The 20,092-nt window shown below is 40.7% G+C and overlaps 1 protein-coding gene across 2 annotated transcripts in view; it reads left to right on the forward strand.

Moving 5' to 3' along the window:
• The window catches only part of LOC103360420 (macrophage-stimulating protein receptor-like), a 12,032-nt gene extending 5,077 nt beyond the window's left edge, over nt 1-6,955 (forward strand). Inside the window, exons 7-21 of one of the 2 annotated variants that reach the window (XM_008286169.1) lie at nt 606-735; nt 897-1,033; nt 1,134-1,313; nt 1,454-1,553; nt 1,687-1,917; nt 2,009-2,155; nt 2,239-2,398; nt 2,512-2,601; nt 2,816-3,025; nt 3,135-3,215; nt 3,307-3,488; nt 3,593-3,702; nt 4,276-4,441; nt 4,525-4,661; nt 4,865-6,955. In XM_008286169.1, the coding sequence (XP_008284391.1) occupies nt 606-735; nt 897-1,033; nt 1,134-1,313; nt 1,454-1,553; nt 1,687-1,917; nt 2,009-2,155; nt 2,239-2,398; nt 2,512-2,601; nt 2,816-3,025; nt 3,135-3,215; nt 3,307-3,488; nt 3,593-3,702; nt 4,276-4,441; nt 4,525-4,661; nt 4,865-5,096 (2,293 nt within the window). In that variant the 3' untranslated portion in view covers nt 5,097-6,955. The remainder of the gene's footprint in view (nt 1-605; nt 736-896; nt 1,034-1,133; nt 1,314-1,453; nt 1,554-1,686; nt 1,918-2,008; nt 2,156-2,238; nt 2,399-2,511; nt 2,602-2,815; nt 3,026-3,134; nt 3,216-3,306; nt 3,489-3,592; nt 3,703-4,275; nt 4,442-4,524; nt 4,662-4,864) is intronic. The other variant, XM_008286176.1, reaches the window with a different exon arrangement.
• The last annotated feature ends 13,137 nt before the right edge of the window (nt 6,956-20,092 follow it).

The raw sequence follows: 20,092 nt of genomic DNA on the forward strand, positions 1-20,092 counted from the left end.
AAACAAACATTTATCACTGTCCTATAATTCCAGCCTCGTCTCGGTCAAATAATTATATTTTTTAAATGTACCTCACATAATAATAACATTTTCTACATTTGATTTTAGCATCATGTACAATGAATGAACAAATCAATACCGGCTCCATTGTGGTTTACGGACAGATTAGAAAAACGCTTTATCAGTGTGTCTCATTGATGTCAAATTGGAGCTCCAGGACGGTGGTAGAGATCAGATTTTCCTTTCATATTGCAGTAATTTATAAACCATGTTTCTCAAATCATGTCGCTTTATTTTCACAACAACAACAAACATGCTACTTTTAGCTTTATGTGTTTTTCAGATGGTCTTAAAGGGTTTTAATGTTTTATAAATAACTCAAGAAAGAGGAGAACTTCTTCAGCCTGTATGGAACATTTATTTCCTCAGTTTATCTCAAGGAATGGAAATCATTGGAGATAAATAACAGCATATGTAGTTTGTAGGACATTTTTAGGCTACACACTGTGAATGTTCATGATAAAGAGCCAACAAGCTCCTGCCTCACTGGAATATCGTCATTGATAGAACACATGGACACATTATTCTTTGTGTTTGTAATACAGGCTTGTGTGCAAAATTCATGAAACAACTCCCAACCAGAACCTCAACATCACTCTGCAAGTGCACGAGGGAGAAGTGGAGGGCCGCTACTCGATCGAAGGCATGGCTCAGATGTCTGGCTTCTCTTTTGTGGTGAGAATGACGTGTTTTTAAAATTAATGCATGAACAGAATAGAATAGAACTTTATTGATCCCTTTGGTGGAAACGTCAGGGAAATTGCTGACACATTCTTATGGGAATTACATCCATGATGTAATATCAAGTGTAATGATGAAGACTTCCTTTGAAACAGGAACCCACCATCACAGAAATCAAGCCCCACTACGGACCCATGTTTGGAGGAACAACAGTCACGCTAATAGGAAGATATCTTAATTCTGGGAAACAAAGAGACGTGTACTTTGCAGGCAAGAAGTGCAACATTCAGAGGTGAGCAGTGGAAACATGTTGCTGCTGACACATGGTTATGGTCGTTTCATTTCAACATATCACAAAAGTATTTGGTGACCGTGATTCCTGTCGCTTCCAGTGTTTCTGAGGAAAGCGGGACGTCGTCTTCAATCATCTGCCTCACAGCCGCTGCAGCAGCCGTTGGACCTGCACCTGTGAAAGTCATTATTGATCAATTTCAAGTGGCCTCCACTAAGATGTTCCACTACAGAGAAAACCCTGTTGTAACCTCTGTACGTCCTTATTGCAGTTTCCAAAGGTCAGTGACGTAACTCTGGAAAATTCCTCCGAGTTCATCATCAAAATGAGACGACATCTACACAGAGAACAAGTCAACTGTATAAATGGCATTAATGGTATATTGATTATATTAACATGTTCATTCTTACTGCTGTACAGAGGCTCCAAGCTGCTGATAGAAGGTCAGAATCTGGACTCTGCCTACAAAACTGTGGTTCAGTACACTCCCAAAAATCCTGTTGTGGAAACTTTACAACGAGTAAGTCAGTGCTATAAACCTTTACATTATCCAGGTAACTTAGTTCAGTTCAAATGAGGTCAATAAACTTGTGAGCAGAGACAAAAAAAGAGACAAATACTTGCTGTATGTGATTTGTCTTGTTTCACTCGAGGTCTGCGACGGCACAGCGAACGCCACGCATATGGAGTGCTGGGCTCCTGCTTTTCCAGAGGAAATGCCCGAAGACAGGTCAGAACCGGGAGTGATTTCTATTCACGTCGATGGAAAAAATAACCTCTTCAAGCGACGTTTCGACTACTACCCTGATGCCAAAGTCATTCCCTTTGAAACCGATGACAATGTCTTACTGCTAAAACCGGGAGAAGATGAGGTTTCACTGCATGTATGTTTACGGTCTGAACATTTGCTTTACAGTATTAAAATGTCCATAACAGCAACAACACAAGAAACAATAACCACTATATACGTTACAGCACAGCAAACTAAATACAGTGAGCACCTGTATGAGGATCTCAATGACCATCGGGGGCGTGCCCTGCAACGCTCAGGTTCTGTTAAACGAGCTGACCTGCAGGATTCCTAAAGGCCTGGTTGTTCCCAGCGAAGGGCTTCCTGTCAGAGTAAGAAAGTCTGCTTTTACATCTTAACCTAAATCGTGTGTTACTTGCTGAGATGTGAGTAATGGTGTGCTTCACTGCTGTAGGTGTCTGTGAACAGGGAGGTTTACGATGTGGGTACGGTAGCCTACGACGACAGCAACAACACCGTGATCGCGGGCATTGTCCTGGGCATCATTGCTGCTCTGGTAGTAGGTGCCGGCCTTGCATTGCTTGTGATGATTCATTTGAGGAAGAAGAAGAGAGGTGAGACACATTCTGCTGAACTAGTTTGTCCCTGATGCATTCTGTACTCTTTACAGTGTATGCTTTATAGGTTATTGCTCAGTGATTTTTATTTGTCAAACACGTCCTTTCAGCCAACATAGAGAGTCGTCTTTCAACAATGTTGTCACGCAGCCGCATGGGCAGCACCCTTAACGCCTCCCCGACGGGCGACTACAGACGAGGTGAGGCATCCAAATCCATGAGTTCATCCGTAAATCCGTAAAATAGTTCAATCAGTTGTTGCAGTTTTGAATAATCTGTTAAACTGACCTAAACATAAGACAGCACCAAAGTCAGGTTTAATGTGTTGGCATACGGCAGTTCCAGTTGAGTCAAATCCTTTCTGTACAGTTCATTTCAGCTGATTTGTTTCTCCCCTGTGTGTTTTTCCTTCAGTAGATCTATCCAGTCAAACCTCGGGCTCAGCAGGAATGGCTTTCCAAGGTTTACTGTACGCTGCCAGCTATGATCATCTCGCTGTTCCTTTAATGTCGCGGGACAGCATCTCGATGGTCAGCTTGAGTTCTGACCTTCTCGAAGAGGTCAAAGACGTGCTGATCCCCGCCGAGATGCTCCGAATCGAGGACAGCCAGATCATTGGCAAAGGTAGCCCTCCTGGCTTCCCTTGTTTGCTTTTCTTCCACATTTATAGAATTTTATTGACACATAAGCACAGGCGTTCCTTTCAGTTGCTTTATTTTTTTTCCTCATACAGGTCACTTTGGGACAGTTTATCACGGATACCTGATAGACAGCAATAAGCAAGAGACCCACTGTGCTGTTAAGTCATTAAACAGTAAGTGAATAACTATTTATTCTATCAAAGAAATCATTACTCTGTATGCTCTTGGCTGGTAAACTCATGGGAGTATGTGTTTAATTAACAGGGATCACAGATTTGGGTGAAGTGGACCAGTTCCTCAGAGAGGGCATCATCATGAAGGCCTTCCACCACCCCAACATCCTGTCTCTGCTGGGCATCATGCTGCCCAAAGAAGGGCTCCCTCTGGTGGTTCTGCCGTACATGAAGCATGGAGACGTGCGGCATTTCATCCGCTCTGAGAAAAGGGTAAAACAACAAAATTTACAGCCAGATGGGTTGTTGTTTTCTCTGCTAACCTGGCTAGCGGTTTTACCAGTCAGCTTTGTTTACTGGGTCTTTGTCCTTCACAGAACCCGACGGTGAAAGACCTGATCGGCTTTGGGCTTCAGGTTGCCATGGGCATGGAGTACTTAGCTCAGAAGAAGTTTGTTCACAGAGACCTGGCTGCACGTAACTGCATGTGAGTGTGAATCATGCACTGATTACTGGCCCGTGACGAAGCAGTGGAAGACTTTGTCTCGCTCGCAAGAGGTTATTTCACTGTTGGTCATAAAGCTGATGTGGATAAGATACATAAGGACATGTAAAAATCCAGTTTATAGTAAACTAGGTAAGCTGAATAAATAATTGCAGGAGCAGTTTTTCTGGACTTGTAGTTTTGCTTTATCATAATTGTACGTGTTTTTAAAAAGAAAAACTAAATAACTTGATTTGTAATAAAGATGCCCTTACTCAGGTCATCTAAGAAGTGACAGATTTTTAACAATGACAACTTAAACGTTCATTCATTTTGAAATCTCTTTTAGCAAAATAGATTCTTCATGTATATAAGGATGCTTTTTGATTTCAAATTAAAGAATACATTTGATTTTCAAATTCTTTTCATAACCATATCCGTGTCCCACCAGTGCAAATATCTCCTGCTATTATGGCAGATTATCAACGCTGATTTTCTAATTTGGTGAAACTTTAGACCTAACTTTCTCCTCTTAAGCGGGAGACGACCCCTTCTTAAGCCGTTTCCTCTTTACAGGCTGGACGAAACTTTCACAGTAAAGGTGGCTGACTTTGGCATGGCCAGGGACATATATGACAAGGAGTACTACAGCATCCAAGATCACAAGAGGGTCAAGCTTCCAGTTAAGTGGATGGCTATCGAGAGCCTGCAAACGCAAAAGTTCACGACCAAGTCTGATGTGGTGAGTGTGCTTCATCTAGTCAAACCATCAGAGTCATGTTTGCATTGATTGTATTTGTGTCTATAATACATTCTGTTTCCCAGTGGTCATATGGCATCTTACTGTGGGAGCTGTTAACCAGAGGTGCTAGCCCTTATCCAGACGTGGACCCCTATGACATCACACACTACCTGTTGAAGGGTCGTCGCCTTCCGCAGCCACAGTTTTGCCCAGATACTCTGTAAGGATCATATCGGCTTCTAAAAGCGCAGCTACCATCTTCATCTAGTTTAAGGATACGTGGTTACACCTACTGCATGCATAGACGTTGTCACTGTATCTCAGCTCACAATGGCATCATTCAGCAGTTTAATCACCTGCATGAATATTTACTTATGTGCCTACTCATTCACTCATTCAGTTGCCTAATTATTCATTCCACAGCTATTCAATCATGCTGGCATGTTGGGACCCGGAGCCTGAGCGCCGACCGAGCTTTCACAGCCTGGTAACAGAAGTACAACACATCCTGTCCTGCCTGGAAGGAGAGCACTACATCAGCTTGAAGGTTACCTATGTCAACCTAGACCAGCCAAAGCCTTATTCTGCCCTGACTGGATCTGCAGATGAGGCCGAGGCCTCGGACTTGGACGCGGACGGTCACGCCGCCAGCTGAAAGCGCTGCGACACGAGACTCTGTGGCAAAGATCACAGCATCCAGGTTAGAGTTGGAAAGCACACGAGAAGGGAGACGGCTTTTCTCACCAGATAAATTGTTGATTATGTCCACGAACCTGAGCACATGGAACATTTGACTACTGATTTCAATGACACTGTAAACTCAAACTGGAGACAGAATCACGTCAGAAGCTTCCCATCCTGGTTACAAAGCTACAAAGCTGGAGGCAGCATGTAGAGATGTTTTTCTAACCTTCCGAAGCACGTGTGAACGAGACAAAGTGAATGTAAAATGTGCTTTTGTTGTCATATTTGTAGCATAGGATGAGGTACAATATGCTGTAATACATATAGAGTATGTCTCTGCGTCAGCAAACTGTTAGACAGGGTCTATGAATGCTGACTCGTGCTCAGGGGTCAACAATTTAGCTTTTTAGTTTCAATTTTCTTGCCAAATGAGGATATAATATCCTGTTATACATGCTGGTGAATGTACATTTAGTACAAGGGGGCATGTGTACATCACACATGGATGCAGAATAACTCACAGATTTAGAGCCATTTATGCTCTTGTTACCAACAGCTCCGCACATGCTGAATTACACGGTGAACTTTCTTCCATTCAGTACCTGTAGCTCTCACTAGAGGGCAGCCAACGCCTCCTTTTAGGCAGCGCTGGAGTTGCTGCGGCAGTGATGCTCTGCACTACAGCAGACATCTCCACCAAGGTGTCGCACAAACAGTACAACTATATTTATCTGAAACTCAGACATCCAGACTTCCACTCTCGAATTCAGTCTCTCGACTCAATCAGCACAGAGCAGCATATGGCACATTTTTGGGGAGATTCTTTGCTTCTTGCATGTAATTGAACAAATCTTCACACCGCATTAGACAACACAAGGCAGTTTATAATGTAAAGACTCTTTTTTTTAAACTTTTATACTGACACTGCGAACCAAAGAACTGGTTTATGTTGACAGACACTTTCTACCAGAGGCAATGGATTTGTTTCTCACATACTTGATTTTTTTACTGCATTATTTCTTTTCTTTGAATCCAAGAGTGATCCGATCTTATTATTTCCTTGCACTAATTTGTACTGTAAAGAGAGTTTTTATACAAGCAAACGGTTGATTGCATCCATTTCTCTAGAAAGAAACGTCTCGGACTTGTCCTGAATAAATTTTAAGAAAATATACTCGCTGCAGAACAGCAAACAAGAGGAAAAAAAAAAAACAACTCACTTAAAACTGAATACATAACTGCTGAAAAATGCAGCAATGCACCGCAACAAAAGAGGGAACAAAAGTTCTTCATGAAAGTGCATCATCAAAGCCAGAGATGAAAATGCTGCTGAATGCAGTGACACGGGTCTGAGGCAGCACAGCTCTTGTTCTTTGCCAGGTAGATGAGAGGAAAACACACACACACACACACACACACACACACACACACACACACCGTTAGAGGCCTGAGTGATGTCAGCTCAACCAGAGTGAAAACTGCACGCTTCTGCCTAATCTGTGTATCTAGCATTTGTAATACTCTATGAATAATTTATGGATCTAAAAAAAGATTTATTTTTTTATTTTTTCTTCCATCCCTTGCCTTTAGGTACTAAAAAGGTGGCGGTAATAATGACAAGCTCTGGCTGGGTTGAGGTAGAGGTTCAGGTTTTGAAGCGAGGAGATGTTTGGAGACGAGTGACAAAACAAGAAATCGTGGATATTTTTCTGTTACACTGAAACATACACAAGATATCTTTGGTTTAGATGTTACTGGTCATTAACAGCGTCCACGCTTTCAACATCATTTGAGCTCCGAAGAAATAAAACCAGATCTGGCTACTGTTCATATGAATTCTGATAATTTATACAAAGATATTGACAGACAGCACATTGATGAAGAGGAAGTGACAGATTCGTCCTCTAACTCGTGTCAACTCGCAGGGTGATCTTATAATTAACTTGCCAGTGCAGCTCGTGGGACTGGAAGAAGCTGCTGGCATTTAAAATACCGTTTGGCATTTAACAAGGATACTGGCATTGAAATCAAACCTTGAAATGATATAAGAAGGATTGGCATCGTCTTTGAGAATTAAGAAAGTTTGACTGAAAAGTAGATATTGGAAAAGCATCAAAATGTCTTTTTTTTTTTTTAGTTTCTTTTATAGCTGTAAATCAGTTTTTATGATTTTTATTCTTCGGAGTGTTTTTGATGCCAGTGTTTAGGGTTTAATTTCAATAGTTGATGACTGATACTGTAAACAGACAAACTATAAATGTGATGTAATGAGGGAGACGGAAAGCTGTGTGTGTGGAAGACGTAGCATTTGTGGATTGCTGAAACCTCCTTTGCTGCTCATTGAAACTGGAAGAACTGATGACAAACATATGCACTTAACTAATGTGATAAAATCATTAAGACAGTTCCAGTCCCATTGGATTCTACATGTTAAAGAGGTGGCCCAGCTCCTTATTGAACTTCCATTTAACTGTGAAGCTTGGAAGAGACAGCTTTGAGAAACAATGATTCTTTTGCGGGCTGCAAGGTGGCTCGGTGGTTAGCACGTTGCCAGCTAGAAGGTCGCTGGTTCGCATCCCAGTGAGAACACCCGGGATCTTTCTGTGTAGAGTCTCCATGTTCTCCCTGTGCAGCGTGGGTTCTCTCTGGGTTCTCTCTGGGTTCTCCAACTTCCTCCAATACAGTCCAAAACATGTTGAGGTTAATTGGTGATTCTAAATTGTCCGTAGGTGTGAATGTGAGTGTGCTTGGTTGTCTGTCTCTAAGTGTAGCCCTGTGACAGACTGGTTACCTGTCCAGGTGAACCTGCCTTCACCCTGAGTCAGCTGGGATAGACTCCAGCCCCCCTGCGACCCTAGTGAGGATTAAGCGTTGTATAGATAATGGATGGATGGATGGATGGTCCTTTTGGCCCCTAATATGGGCAAAACTCCAAAAACACAGACTACTACACTTCCCATAATGCAACTTGAAAGCATCTTTCATCAGGCCCCATGCCTATGTATGCCTAACCATGTGCCTCAGTTTGTAAAAACAAAACATGTCGTCTGTAATTTCACAGTGTGACGTGAACTGATTACGACTTATGTAAGTTGATTTCATTGCACAGTTGGTTGCAGATAAAGTTGTGTAAGGGTTTAAAACAACCTCATTGAGAGTATATTTGCACTTTATCCTTCACATCTGGGGTTCATTACCTTCAGCAGCGTACTTTTAGCTGACATGAGGCATCTATGTTCTCTTATCCATGCACTTTATGCCAAACCAGACACATTCCAGAGTGGATTATTACAGTCATTCCAATGTGACGTGAATGTCGATAAATCAGAGGACACGGCGAGGTGTATGTCGTCACAGTAAATCTTCTGTTTCTTTTGCACTGGCTGAATAATACTACCTATGATGAGTAAATTAATCTTCATGAGTTAAAGAAATGTGCTCCTAGAGGGACAAATGCGCCGCTGAGTAACTATTGAACTAATAATTCAGTGAAAAGAGATCTTGAGCACCACGTTCCAGTTGGTCTATTTATTCAGAGGCAGCAGATATGTTCCTCTCACACTCCACACACACACACACACACACACACACACACACACACACACACACTAGACCCAGGAGCACAGTGAAGGGGAATAGCTCAGCCGAACAGAGAGCAGAACCCCTAAAGTGTACGGTCTAAAATTCCTTTTGTTGTCTTCGAGTGTATATATTTATAAATATTTTACACTTTTATTTCACACTGCCCTGGTTTTGGAGCAGAGTTTGGTTGAAATCTGCAAAATATCATACAGCAGCTGTTGTGTGATCCATGACAAACTGGACAAGCAAAAAGTAACAGCAGCCAGTTCTTTCCCGTCAAGATTTATGCAGATTTGTCCCCACGGACTGGAACGGAGAACACAACAAAAGTGTGGTTTGGGTGGGTAATTAGCACTCGGTCTAGTCGACAAAATGACATTGTTGTGATTTATTAGAAATGAAATAAAATAAGATTGCGTTTGTATGTAGATGTAGATATACAGTCGTCCTCAAATGTATTCATACAATACAAAAAAGAGCTGAAATAAGCTGAAATTGACAAAAGTAATAATAAATAAACATGACATTACTTTTGAATTGTGGTTCAAGAGAAATATTAAAAAACAACAAAAACAAGCATGATGGGACCCGTGAACTCATATTTAGCTGAACAACCCTTTGAGCCAATCACTACTTTCAGGTGTTTCCTGTAGCTCTCAGTCAGACTTCTGCACCTGTTGACAGGTGTTCTGGCCCACTGCTCATCAGCAAAGTGCTTGGTTTGTCTGGGACAGTTTTGTTTTTTGAAATTATTATTTTCAACCACAATTCAAAAGCAACGTCTTATTTCACTAAATTAGAATTTAACAAATTTTTATTTATTATTACTTTTTTTTTGTTATTTGAGTGACTATTGTGGATTTTGCCTTTTCTGTAATGGAAGGGTATGAATACATCTGAGGACACTGTAGAGATGCTCCAGACTCATTTCTGCAATGTTTCCTCCTGAGGAACAGGGCAAACATCCCAAACCTTCCACTGTGGTCAGAGACGCCGCTCAGAGTTCACCGACCCTCAGAGACACGATGTTGAATTTCAACGAACGCTTGCAAATGAACAGCAGGGCGCAGACTCTCCAACAGCAGGATGTTGACGAAGCTCTGCTGACATCATACTATTTATCTGTGATTCATCTGTGAAGCTCGATGGAAGTGATTTATCGAGCGTTCAACCTGTGTGGTCGTACCTCGCAGCAGCTGGCCTGCGTTGCGCCGCTCGGTAATAAAACGACCCAAGGATTTGAGAAAGACTTGTTTCACTGTTGTTGAGGCTCCACTGGCAGGTGCTTCGAACCGGGATGTGAATACATTCACAGTCTGAAGTTTTTCATCATCGCTCAAGGTCTCGCTGTTTTTCACAGCGTTGGTCAGAACAAGTCTGCAGAGGGAGACGTTGAAAGAAGAGCAAGAGAGTGCATGTTTGATTAGTCACTAACAAATCTACATAGTGTTTGATCGTCGGGTTTGTTGTGTTGATCCTGTTTTGACATTTGACAGCTTTGTGTTTTCCCAAATATCCCGTCACAAGAATGTAAAGGCATAATCCTCTAAAGCAGCTTTTGTTTTTTTGACTAGCAAACATATTTAATCTAGTGTTTTTACATTCAGTTTACATTTTTTTAATGTGTTTGTCTTCATTTAGACTGAATCCCTTCCATCTTAAAAATATGAACTTTCTTCGCAAAATATCTTGCAAGTGGGTTTGTAGCCTTTCCCACACTTCTGTTCTGTGAATTGAATCTGCCATCCTTGAGCTTGTGTACCATCAGTAGCTACCTGAATAGCGAGGCAATCTTCCTCCCTCTCCCTTGCTCTTCTCCATTGTTGCATCGCATTCAGAGGGAGGATGAGGAGCTGGGAGGTCACAGATGGAGAGAAGTGTTATGTTTGTTCCTGTCTCTGCTCTCTGAGTGAATGTCTCCACAGATGGCATTATATTGAAAGGCAAACACAAATTTGCAGAGCAATGAAAGCGCTTTAGAAGCACAAGGCCAGGCACACAGCTAAGTGTACTTGTTTTTTCATTTGGAGTTTTTCATCATCCATCATCGATGTGCCGATGTATTTTGTCGCCTACAAAATGAAGATGTGCATTACAGTATTCACGCCACATACTGAGCAATTAGTCATAAGCACACAAATGTAATTTAATGCTAATATCTCCAAACTGTATACTGAATATAGGCTGACCTTCTCATCCTGTATGTCATCTATGCGGTTCTTTCTGTGCTGAGATGCATTAATAATGAAAGTAATTTCATCAACACCCGTGCTTATGCATTTTTTATAATATGATGTTGTATCCTTAAAGATGGGACCATAGAAACGACGCGCTCCTCTAAAACTGTAAATATATCCCGATTCGCGCTGTACGTTCCTTCAATGCCCAACATTTTCAAATTAAGTTTCACATCCGGCGTGACTCCTCTCATCCTCTTATCTGTCCACAGCGAGGATGTAAATTTATGGCTAGAAGTTGCTTACATAACGACAAGTAGCATAGTGCCAGTGTGCATTAGAAAGAGTTGAAGTCTGGAGTTAAAAAATGGAAAAATACAGAATAATTCTTGATATACCAAAGTACTATAAAAGTACTGTTGTATTTAATTATTCCAGTAGTTCTAGTAGAATACAGGAAAGAAAACACTAATTATGATTCTCTCATTATTAATCTTATACTATAACTACCTCTCATTATAACTGGATTAAATTGTTTTTTTCTGCATTTTAATTTGCCGCTCACTATGCTGTGCTCCTTCTAGTTAGTTTATTTACGGACCAGGTGACAGAGTGAGATCCTGTAGTCGTGGTATGCTAATGGTTTCAGGTCTCCAAAAAAGTTGTGTGTTAAATATAGCCGAGTTTGGGAGCGTCTGCAGCAATCTGGCCGTGCTGTAAACAACCAGATGCAGCTGAAATCAGGAGGGCAGCGCCGGCGTGCATTCCATCATTACTGTTGCTCATCAAGGTTGTGTAACCGCACAATTGGCCGCCGTTGTGGATAAGCTCCCACAAACCTGTGTCTCCGCAGTTATCTGGGCCGTTCTAATGAATGCCAGAGCACAGCTAAATACTTCACAAGTGGATCAATCCAAGGTTCTCTCTGTGTCTACAAACGAGACAACAGAGGGAACCATTATGTCGGTCGGCCTAATTTAGCACACGCGGCACTCTTCAAAACACTGAGGCTAAAGGTCCCATCATTAATGGATTGTTGGCGTGCGGTCTGCTGCTTTACTGCACAACCTATGGGCTTTGTAAATGTCTATAGCTTTATTCTGTTCTCCGGCACCGAGCTGCCTGATGTTCAATTATTTACACACACCTGTAAATAGGTGGGTGGAGGTTAGACGTGCTGACGAGACAGAATGGATTTCAGCAGGCTGGAGAGGTGATGCAGTTCTTGACGGAGCTGCATCACCTGTCCTGCCAGCAGGTCTGGGAGGACTCGCTCATGAAAGATTCGGCAGTGGATGTGAAGTCTGTTCGTGTAATAACGCGCAAGAAAGTTCTGTGGACAGGAATGTGTTGGGGAAAAAGTACCGCACATGTTTTGGATATCCACTTATGAAAAATGGCCTAAACAGGGAGGTGAGGTGCTGTTAGATATTTACACATGAACATTGTTAGACACTTAAGAATCAGTTTTCAGTCATGTTTTCTTTTTTCTAATCTCCTGAAATAGCTGAATATTTCATGTTTTTGCTTTTAACCGAGGCTTTAGTTGGAAGGAGAACATGTGCAGAATAAACACACTTACAGAATAATAATGTTAAAAGCCACAATAATAATTTGACTATCTCAGCACTAGTTAATCAGTTAATCAGGTGACTCCCTCGTTAACTGGTTTTCAAGGCTTCAGACCGGTGCTCAAGAAATCCCTCCCTTTGCCAGTTTCCTACTCACCAACAATTCGCTCTGACAATGGGTTTTTTTGGCTGCTTCAGCCTGTTAAAGTCACACATAACATTTGCTGAGATGGTGTCAAGATTTTAAGTTTCACACCAAGTCCCAGCACTGAAAAGCAGATCAGTGGTACATGATGAGTTTGGAGCTATTCGGAACGGCTGGACAGAACATTTGACCGTCGCCCGTCAGCATTGAGACGTTTAACTTTATGTGCTCGTGCTGGAAATTGGCATCGAATATTTTGCGGGCGTAACAGTTTAATAAGGAAGAGATGAATGATTTCTGAGCTCTATTACATACAGGAAAAAGTAATAAATGTTTGCTATAAGAAGACGGCATTATGCACCATAGTGTTGCCATTAACCATGCATTATATGATGAATATAAAACTTTATTTTTTTAATCATCAGGTCCTTACAAATGCTAAATGACACCCATACACACAATGAAGTGAATTCACATGAAGGCCCACAATATGTGCCCCAGCTATCTGTCTTTATCAATCTATCGATGCCCCTGATTGGAGATTCTCAACCCTTTAAGATGTCTTTTAATCCTATTGTTGTACTTTTGAATCCAAAACTTTAACGTTTTGCCACTGAAGTTGTGTTTTAAGACACACATTCACAATATTCATCACTCTCAAATGCTTCACAGCCACCTTTCAAGATGCTCAAACTTCTTCAAATGTCTTTTTTTTTCTCCTCCATACGGAACACCAGATTATCCCGAGGAACCCTTTCCAGATTGAACACACAACTGTCTCGCTGTATCAAAGCATCCACTGTTCCACCCATCCCTTAAATGCCGCATAAAGCGCTGCTGTTAGTGCATCGCATCCACCGACAAAAAAAAAAAAAAAAAAAGCCCATTTGGTCGCCTCCATCAGCGGCCGCGTTATTGCACCCTGTGAACCAGAGGAGCCAAAAAAACGAACCGTGTCAGCGTTGGTTGGTGGAGTTTAGACAGGTTAGTAGACAGAAAACGTGGATAAGAGAGGTTTTTCTGTTATGCTGATATGTATTTGTCTTCCAAAAGCCCTGTTGTGGCTTGTGAGCCTGTTGCTATGACAACCACCATTTGATACCAGTAGTGTGTAGGAAGGCAGAGAGATATGGTTGGAAATTAGCAAACTGCTTTATGCATGTTTTATAATCTATTCATAATTTTTCATGTATGATCGTCGTGTCGAGGGAATAAATAATACGAGAGAAACGTACATATTTAAGGATGTAACATTCATTTAAGCATCATTTTCCTTCCCGGGACTAATTAAATGATTCTTAGAATGAACGTGCCTCAAAGTAAATACTTGGCTGAATGTTTTCAATATATTTGCTTCCACAAAGTCACTAAATTGCATGTTTTGCTCAACCTCGTTATGGAGATAATGTAGAGGCCTAAACCACTCAGGAGAACCTGGACCATCCCAGTCCCGAAAAACCCATTGTTAGTTTGCTGTAAAGTCAGTTTGTACTACTAATAATATGGACAAAGATGTCATGTTCCACCTTTAGATGTAGTCCAGATTAAAGAGTTTGTGTTATATAAAGTTAAACCAGTGCAAGCAGCTAATATACTTCATATCTAACATCCACAGAGGAGCAGAAACTGTGTTAGCTGGTAAATATCAAACATTAAGTAAAGTCAAAACTGCGGCAAAGCGCTCGCTTTGTAAATTGAGGGCAAAACCGTCATGTTTCAGAAGAAATATCCATCATCATTTCTGCAGAAATCTAATCTGCTCGAGCACTTTAAATAACTGCGGATGCAACCGAGTGTGTGAAGTGTAATATTTCTGCATCAGCCGTAGCCCGCAGCAATTAGGGAGAAAAATCCCACTGTTTATGAAAGTGGTTAAGTGCCGGTGCAGACCCAAAGGCAACCCTCATAAACTGTGAATTAGCACTAGAGAACTCAGAGGTAGATTGCCTTTTCGCACTACAGTAATTACAGGGATATGAAACCTTTAAAGCAGGTTAATGTATTTATTGTTGTTGCTGCGTCCCAAGAGGACGGCCTGATAAAGTTTGTTACACACTGAATTTCACTCTCTTCAGACGCTAAATTAAAACTTGGGAGTAGATAACGCGAGCTGATATTTCGCCGCTTAGCTCATTCACATCACATTTCCAGGGATGTAATAGATTGTTATGGGCTGTTTGCTCTGACACAGAAATCATCGATGCACCACCAGTTACGAGCTGATCAGCGTTATGGACATCCGGTCTCACTGTGTTGTGGTAGCTATGGTAACCTCACAGAGCACCAAATGTTCTGCTTGAAGTGTGAGGGTATCATCTGTGACACCGTGCCTCCCTTCCTGTACGGAGGCAAAAACAAGCAGAATCCAAATGACTTCTCCAACTGTCTGGATGATTTGCTCTTAAAGGGTCGATTCACCCAAATTTAAAGCAACAACAACAAAAACAAAGGAACAAAACAAAACAAAAAACATATTCTTGCAGTTGTGACATCATGTGAATAGTTGAGGTTTTGTTTGTCCTCTAAGACAGTGGTTCTCAAACTGGGGGTTGGGACCCCTATGGGGGTCCCAAGATAATTCCAGGGGGTCGCCAGATCATTGTAAAAGAAAAAAAAAAGAAAAAGCCTACATTTATCCAAAAAAAAGTGTAATAGAGCTGTCAAAATTAAAAGTGTATACTCCTTCCCGCTCCTTTTTTTGGACATGTTAATATTAGGATTTGATTATGTGATATTTATTCTTCTATTTTGCTCATTTTTAAAAATTATTTTCTTTTGTTTTTTAAAAAAAATTCCTTTCATTTGTTCAAAATAAATTCAGTTCATTCATTCATTCAAAAGAAAACTAACAAGCTAATGTAAAGAGATTAATCTGTGGAATTAACACATTCATTTTAACGCATTAATGCACGAAAAACAAAGTTATTACTAATGAGACATTAAAACTTCAAACTGGGGGGTCACGAACACAAATTTATGTTATCTCGGGGGGTCGTGGCTTTAAAAAGTTTGAGAACCGCTGCTTTAAGAGTTCTGCAGAACTCCAGTCATGTGGCTGAATAAAAATAAATAAATATACATTCTGTCAAAGGAATACCATTGAAAAATGTCCAAATCAATAATTTTGGTTTTTCAGAGTTACCAGGAGACAGCTTCTGGAAAAAACAGCTAAAACAAAAGCTAAAAACATACTAAGAGCTAAACTTTGTAGCTGACATGTTTTTCAAAAATGTCATTTCTTGGAGTAGCTCCAGTATTTCTCTCCACTGTTGCAGCTAAAACAAAACTATCTGCTGTGGCACCAGAACGAACGGTTTTTGCAACTCGTGTAAAGCGGCCCCTTAAATCAAACAGGTATCACAAAAATCTGAATCAGAAATACTTTATTGATCCCCTACAGGCCAAAGTGCTTTCAGTTACAGATGCTCCCAATCAAAAGCCTTAAAAGAAGTGGGAAAGTAAAAATATATAATAAAGTAATAATATGAAAATAGAATATAACACAGAAAATAAATATACATTCTGCTGTTGCACGTGTATATACAGTATAATAATAATAATAATAATTTGGATTATTGCACATAGAATGATTAACAAAAGGTTTTAAAAAAAGAGCATTTATACAGTATGCTGAATTTGAAAGTTAAAGAAGACACTTGATGAAAAAGAATTTAAGCATACAGCAGGATTTACAAACATGTATAAGCATTTGTATGAATGCTTAAAGGACGCTGAAGCTTGATGATAAACAGGCAGAGTTACAGTTGGTGCTTTAGAAAGTTCTCTGCTTCTCTTCTTCTAAATAGACAATAATTAAAGACTTTATTGTTTAAGGATTATTTATGTCCTAAGTGTTGTATGACCTCAATATAGTTTACAATTAAAACCAAAAACTGATTTGTTTTTGCTCCAATTAGTTTATCTTGTTCCATTCATGCCACTTAAAGCTAAAAATCTGTTTGTTCATACTGATCTGTATGAACATGTTTGAATCAAAAGTCAGATTTATTCATGATTTAATCTAGTTAACAATAATACAAAGTACAACATAATTGTTTGGCAGCATCCTCTAATATAGAACTTTAAATACAATTAATTTTCTCATCAGATTTTAACCATGACTTCGTCACACTTTGGGCTATTTCTGAGCCTTGTTGACATGTTACGTCGAATAGCGGGACTTTAAGTCTTCTGCGTGTCTTCACAAACTGCTGTAATAGCTGTCAAGGTCTTCACTAACGCTTGAAAAGCCTTCAGCCCTTCAAAGGTTTCCATCACGGACCCCATGACTATTCGTTTTGGTTTCTATGGCAACTAAGTTAAAATATAAGTTGACTCATCTTTTACAAGCATGAGTACAGAATTGTACAGAAAAAAAAAAAAAAGTATTTTGACCAGAAAATGAGTTTACAGCCAATCTTGCTCTGCAAAAAAAAAAGAAAAGAAATTCCATTCTCCTGACACAATGAACACAATCTGCTGATTAGATGATATTGTTTGGCCAATGGGGAGGTGCAGTTTAGTCAGTCTGTTGTGACGATTCACCATCCATTCCTAAAACCAGAGACAATGCCCCGGGATCAATTCAGACCTGATGTGATGTAAACATAGTGTACTGTTTGAAATGCACCGCTAATGACAGTGTACAGACGAAAAGACAGACACGTTGAAACGGTGAAGCAGAGGAGACGTTCGAGTCCATTCATAGACTTACAAATGCTGGATTAACTAGATGCAGCCATGGTAACCTAGGGATGAGCAGAGCATTGAGTAGTTTCTGAGAAGCACAGTGAGGTACTGCCTGTGAGCTGAATGACGCAGATCCCAGCTTTGCGTATGCTTTTACTGTATCACAGACAATAAAGCCCCATTGTGGATAATTACAACTGATATAGATCACATTAGGGGAATAAAACTGCATGTTTTCTGTTCAAACGGAACTAAAAAAAAAAGAGTCACAGTTATTTTTATGTAATATATTACGTTCTGAATACAAGGCAAAGAAGATCTGTAGCAGCGGTTAGTTCTTAAAGGGATCCTGTATATTGTGTCCCCTAAAGCGCTGCGGTGTGCTGGTTTTAACTGGTTTCTTATTTATCTGACGGACACGATGATTGTCTAATTCCATGTGAATATAATGTATTTCCAAATGACTGGCAATGCAAGTGGCAACTTAAACTGATTTCTCATCATGACGAAACTTCAAAAATAAAATAAAATAATCTGATGAACTGAATCAGAGGTGTACATGATGACTCCCAGCAGAAGATCCCCTGAAGTAACAATGAATGCAGAGAGTACTCTCAGTTAGAGATCAGAAGAAGACCTGATAGAAAGCCAAGAAGACTCAATAAAACTTAGAATATGATCGTACAGACTGAACTCATAACATTCTAATTTAAGTTTTGCTGCAACAACTAAATTACAACCAACTCCAGAGTCTCACAGATGTGAAAATGATCCTCAAGGTTGCTTTAAAGATGCATATTGGGAGATTAATTTGCACGAAAGCACTTGCTGGAGCTTCTTCCTTCAAATGGTACCAAACACATGCTTGTTCTTTAAGAGGTGGATCAGAATCCCAGATGTCAGAACCAGCTGTGTCAAGCACATGGACATGCAGTTATTAAGGCAGAACAACATATTTTGCAGAATGCACATAAACTGATGACTTGTGGTTGTTGAGCTGCTTTGACAAGTCACCAGGAAGTGACATGTCTTAATGCTGTTTGATCTAAGGTATTGGTATAAATGAAGGCACCTCACCTGTTATCTAAAGCAAATCCATTTTCAGGATGCACCTAAGCTCTATTTTTGATTCAAGCTCCCCCTCATCCTCATGCGTTTTGCTCCTGCATCAGCGAGGAATATATTTACATTTCCAAGTGCACCCTTAGATTCTTAACACTTGTCTCTCCCCATTAAAATTCAAGTTTTGTATCTCAAGTCGAGGCCTCAATGACAAAAACAAACAGCTGACGCGGTGATTGACTGCCTCCTGCAGTGGCAGACTGGAGGGGGGCTTCGAAACTTATGACGGTTTATAAATAACAACAGCGGCATAAGGAATTCCAGGATTCAGATCTGTGGTACAACTTCTACCGCGAAAGACAGCCAGGATTCTGGAGAGCCATATGATACTGGGAGTTAGAAAAGAGAGAGTAGGTGTTTTTGTGGGTAGGTGGGGAGCAGGTTAAAGATGCTCCACCACTCTCTCTCTCTCTCTCCTGCTATCCCAATGGCCTTTTAGCGGCATTACTCATTTTAGGAAAGAAGAGACACTCCTGTTACATAAGGCAGTGCTACAGAGTCTGCCTACCAGATAACATTCCTGCAGATCCTCCGTATACCTGTACATAATTGTGTTACCGACGGTCAGAGCAGCTCTCTGTGAGCTTCTAAAACAACACAATACAGCGATTTAAACAAACTAAATCTCATATACTTTTAAAACCTCAACATTCTCACCAATTTTACTGTCACACACAATACTCAGGTGGTGAAACACTGATGTTGCTTCTACCTCATTTCATCAACTCTATGGGGAACTGAGCCATACATCAAGGTGAAAAAACACAACATTTCTTCGTCATTTTTCTTTACACAGGTTAATTTTTATGTCCTTTCTGGTGAGAGGATACGGCCCATGTAATATATATTCATGTCAGTCTGACACAGTTAATTAAAAGGCATCAGAACACTTAAAAAAGTCCCTACTTAGTAATTTCTTGGATCCAATCAAGCCCACCAAGAAGATCTCCCCTCTCTCAGCATCGATGCCGACAGCGCCCTCAGGTTTTGAGAGCTTCTGGTTCACTTTTCTGATCCCTGTGGGTTGATGCTTTACACTTTAAATCAGCAGCACAGTGTGCCATCTACTTGTTAACATAATTGGTGGGTTGTGACAGACATTACGTGACGGTGCGTGTTTTGGATCAGAGTAATGCTCGGGCTGTATCATGGAGAGCGTGCGTTTTTCTAAATGGAGTGGCAGGTAATGCTTGTGCGCCACTGCTGCCTCGTGATGCTGTTGTTGGGTCTGCATAGTCCTTGTCTATTGCATTATATAACGTCAGGCTGAGCAGCGTTTTCTAGCCCCTGCAGTGTCACGCAACCGTTTAATAACGCCGCATTCTGCCATTTCAATTTCGTAAGAGCTTCCGTAGAGGAAAACTGGATGTTTCCCGCCTCGTCTAAGGGGCCTTTTTACTTCTAACTGACCGATGGGGACTTCCAGACATATACATGTGTACGTGGCTAAAGGCCCTTTAACAACCCAAGACTCACATACTTTTGAAGTGATAATGAGCAACCATCTGTACGCTGACTACGACACCACTTATCAGGTACTTAGAAAGCACTCTTGAGATCTCCCCCCAGAAATATTTCACCACTATTAACACCTTGAGTCATCTCCGACCTCACAGGTTCACAGTCATTCACACCTCAGGTCATGTGAGTGTTAATGGTGGCATTACATATCTTTTTTTTT

Source organism: Stegastes partitus, unplaced genomic scaffold (genome assembly GCF_000690725.1).
Source record: "Stegastes partitus isolate 25-593 unplaced genomic scaffold, Stegastes_partitus-1.0.2 Scaffold10, whole genome shotgun sequence".
Classification (NCBI taxonomy): Eukaryota; Metazoa; Chordata; class Actinopteri; family Pomacentridae; genus Stegastes; species Stegastes partitus.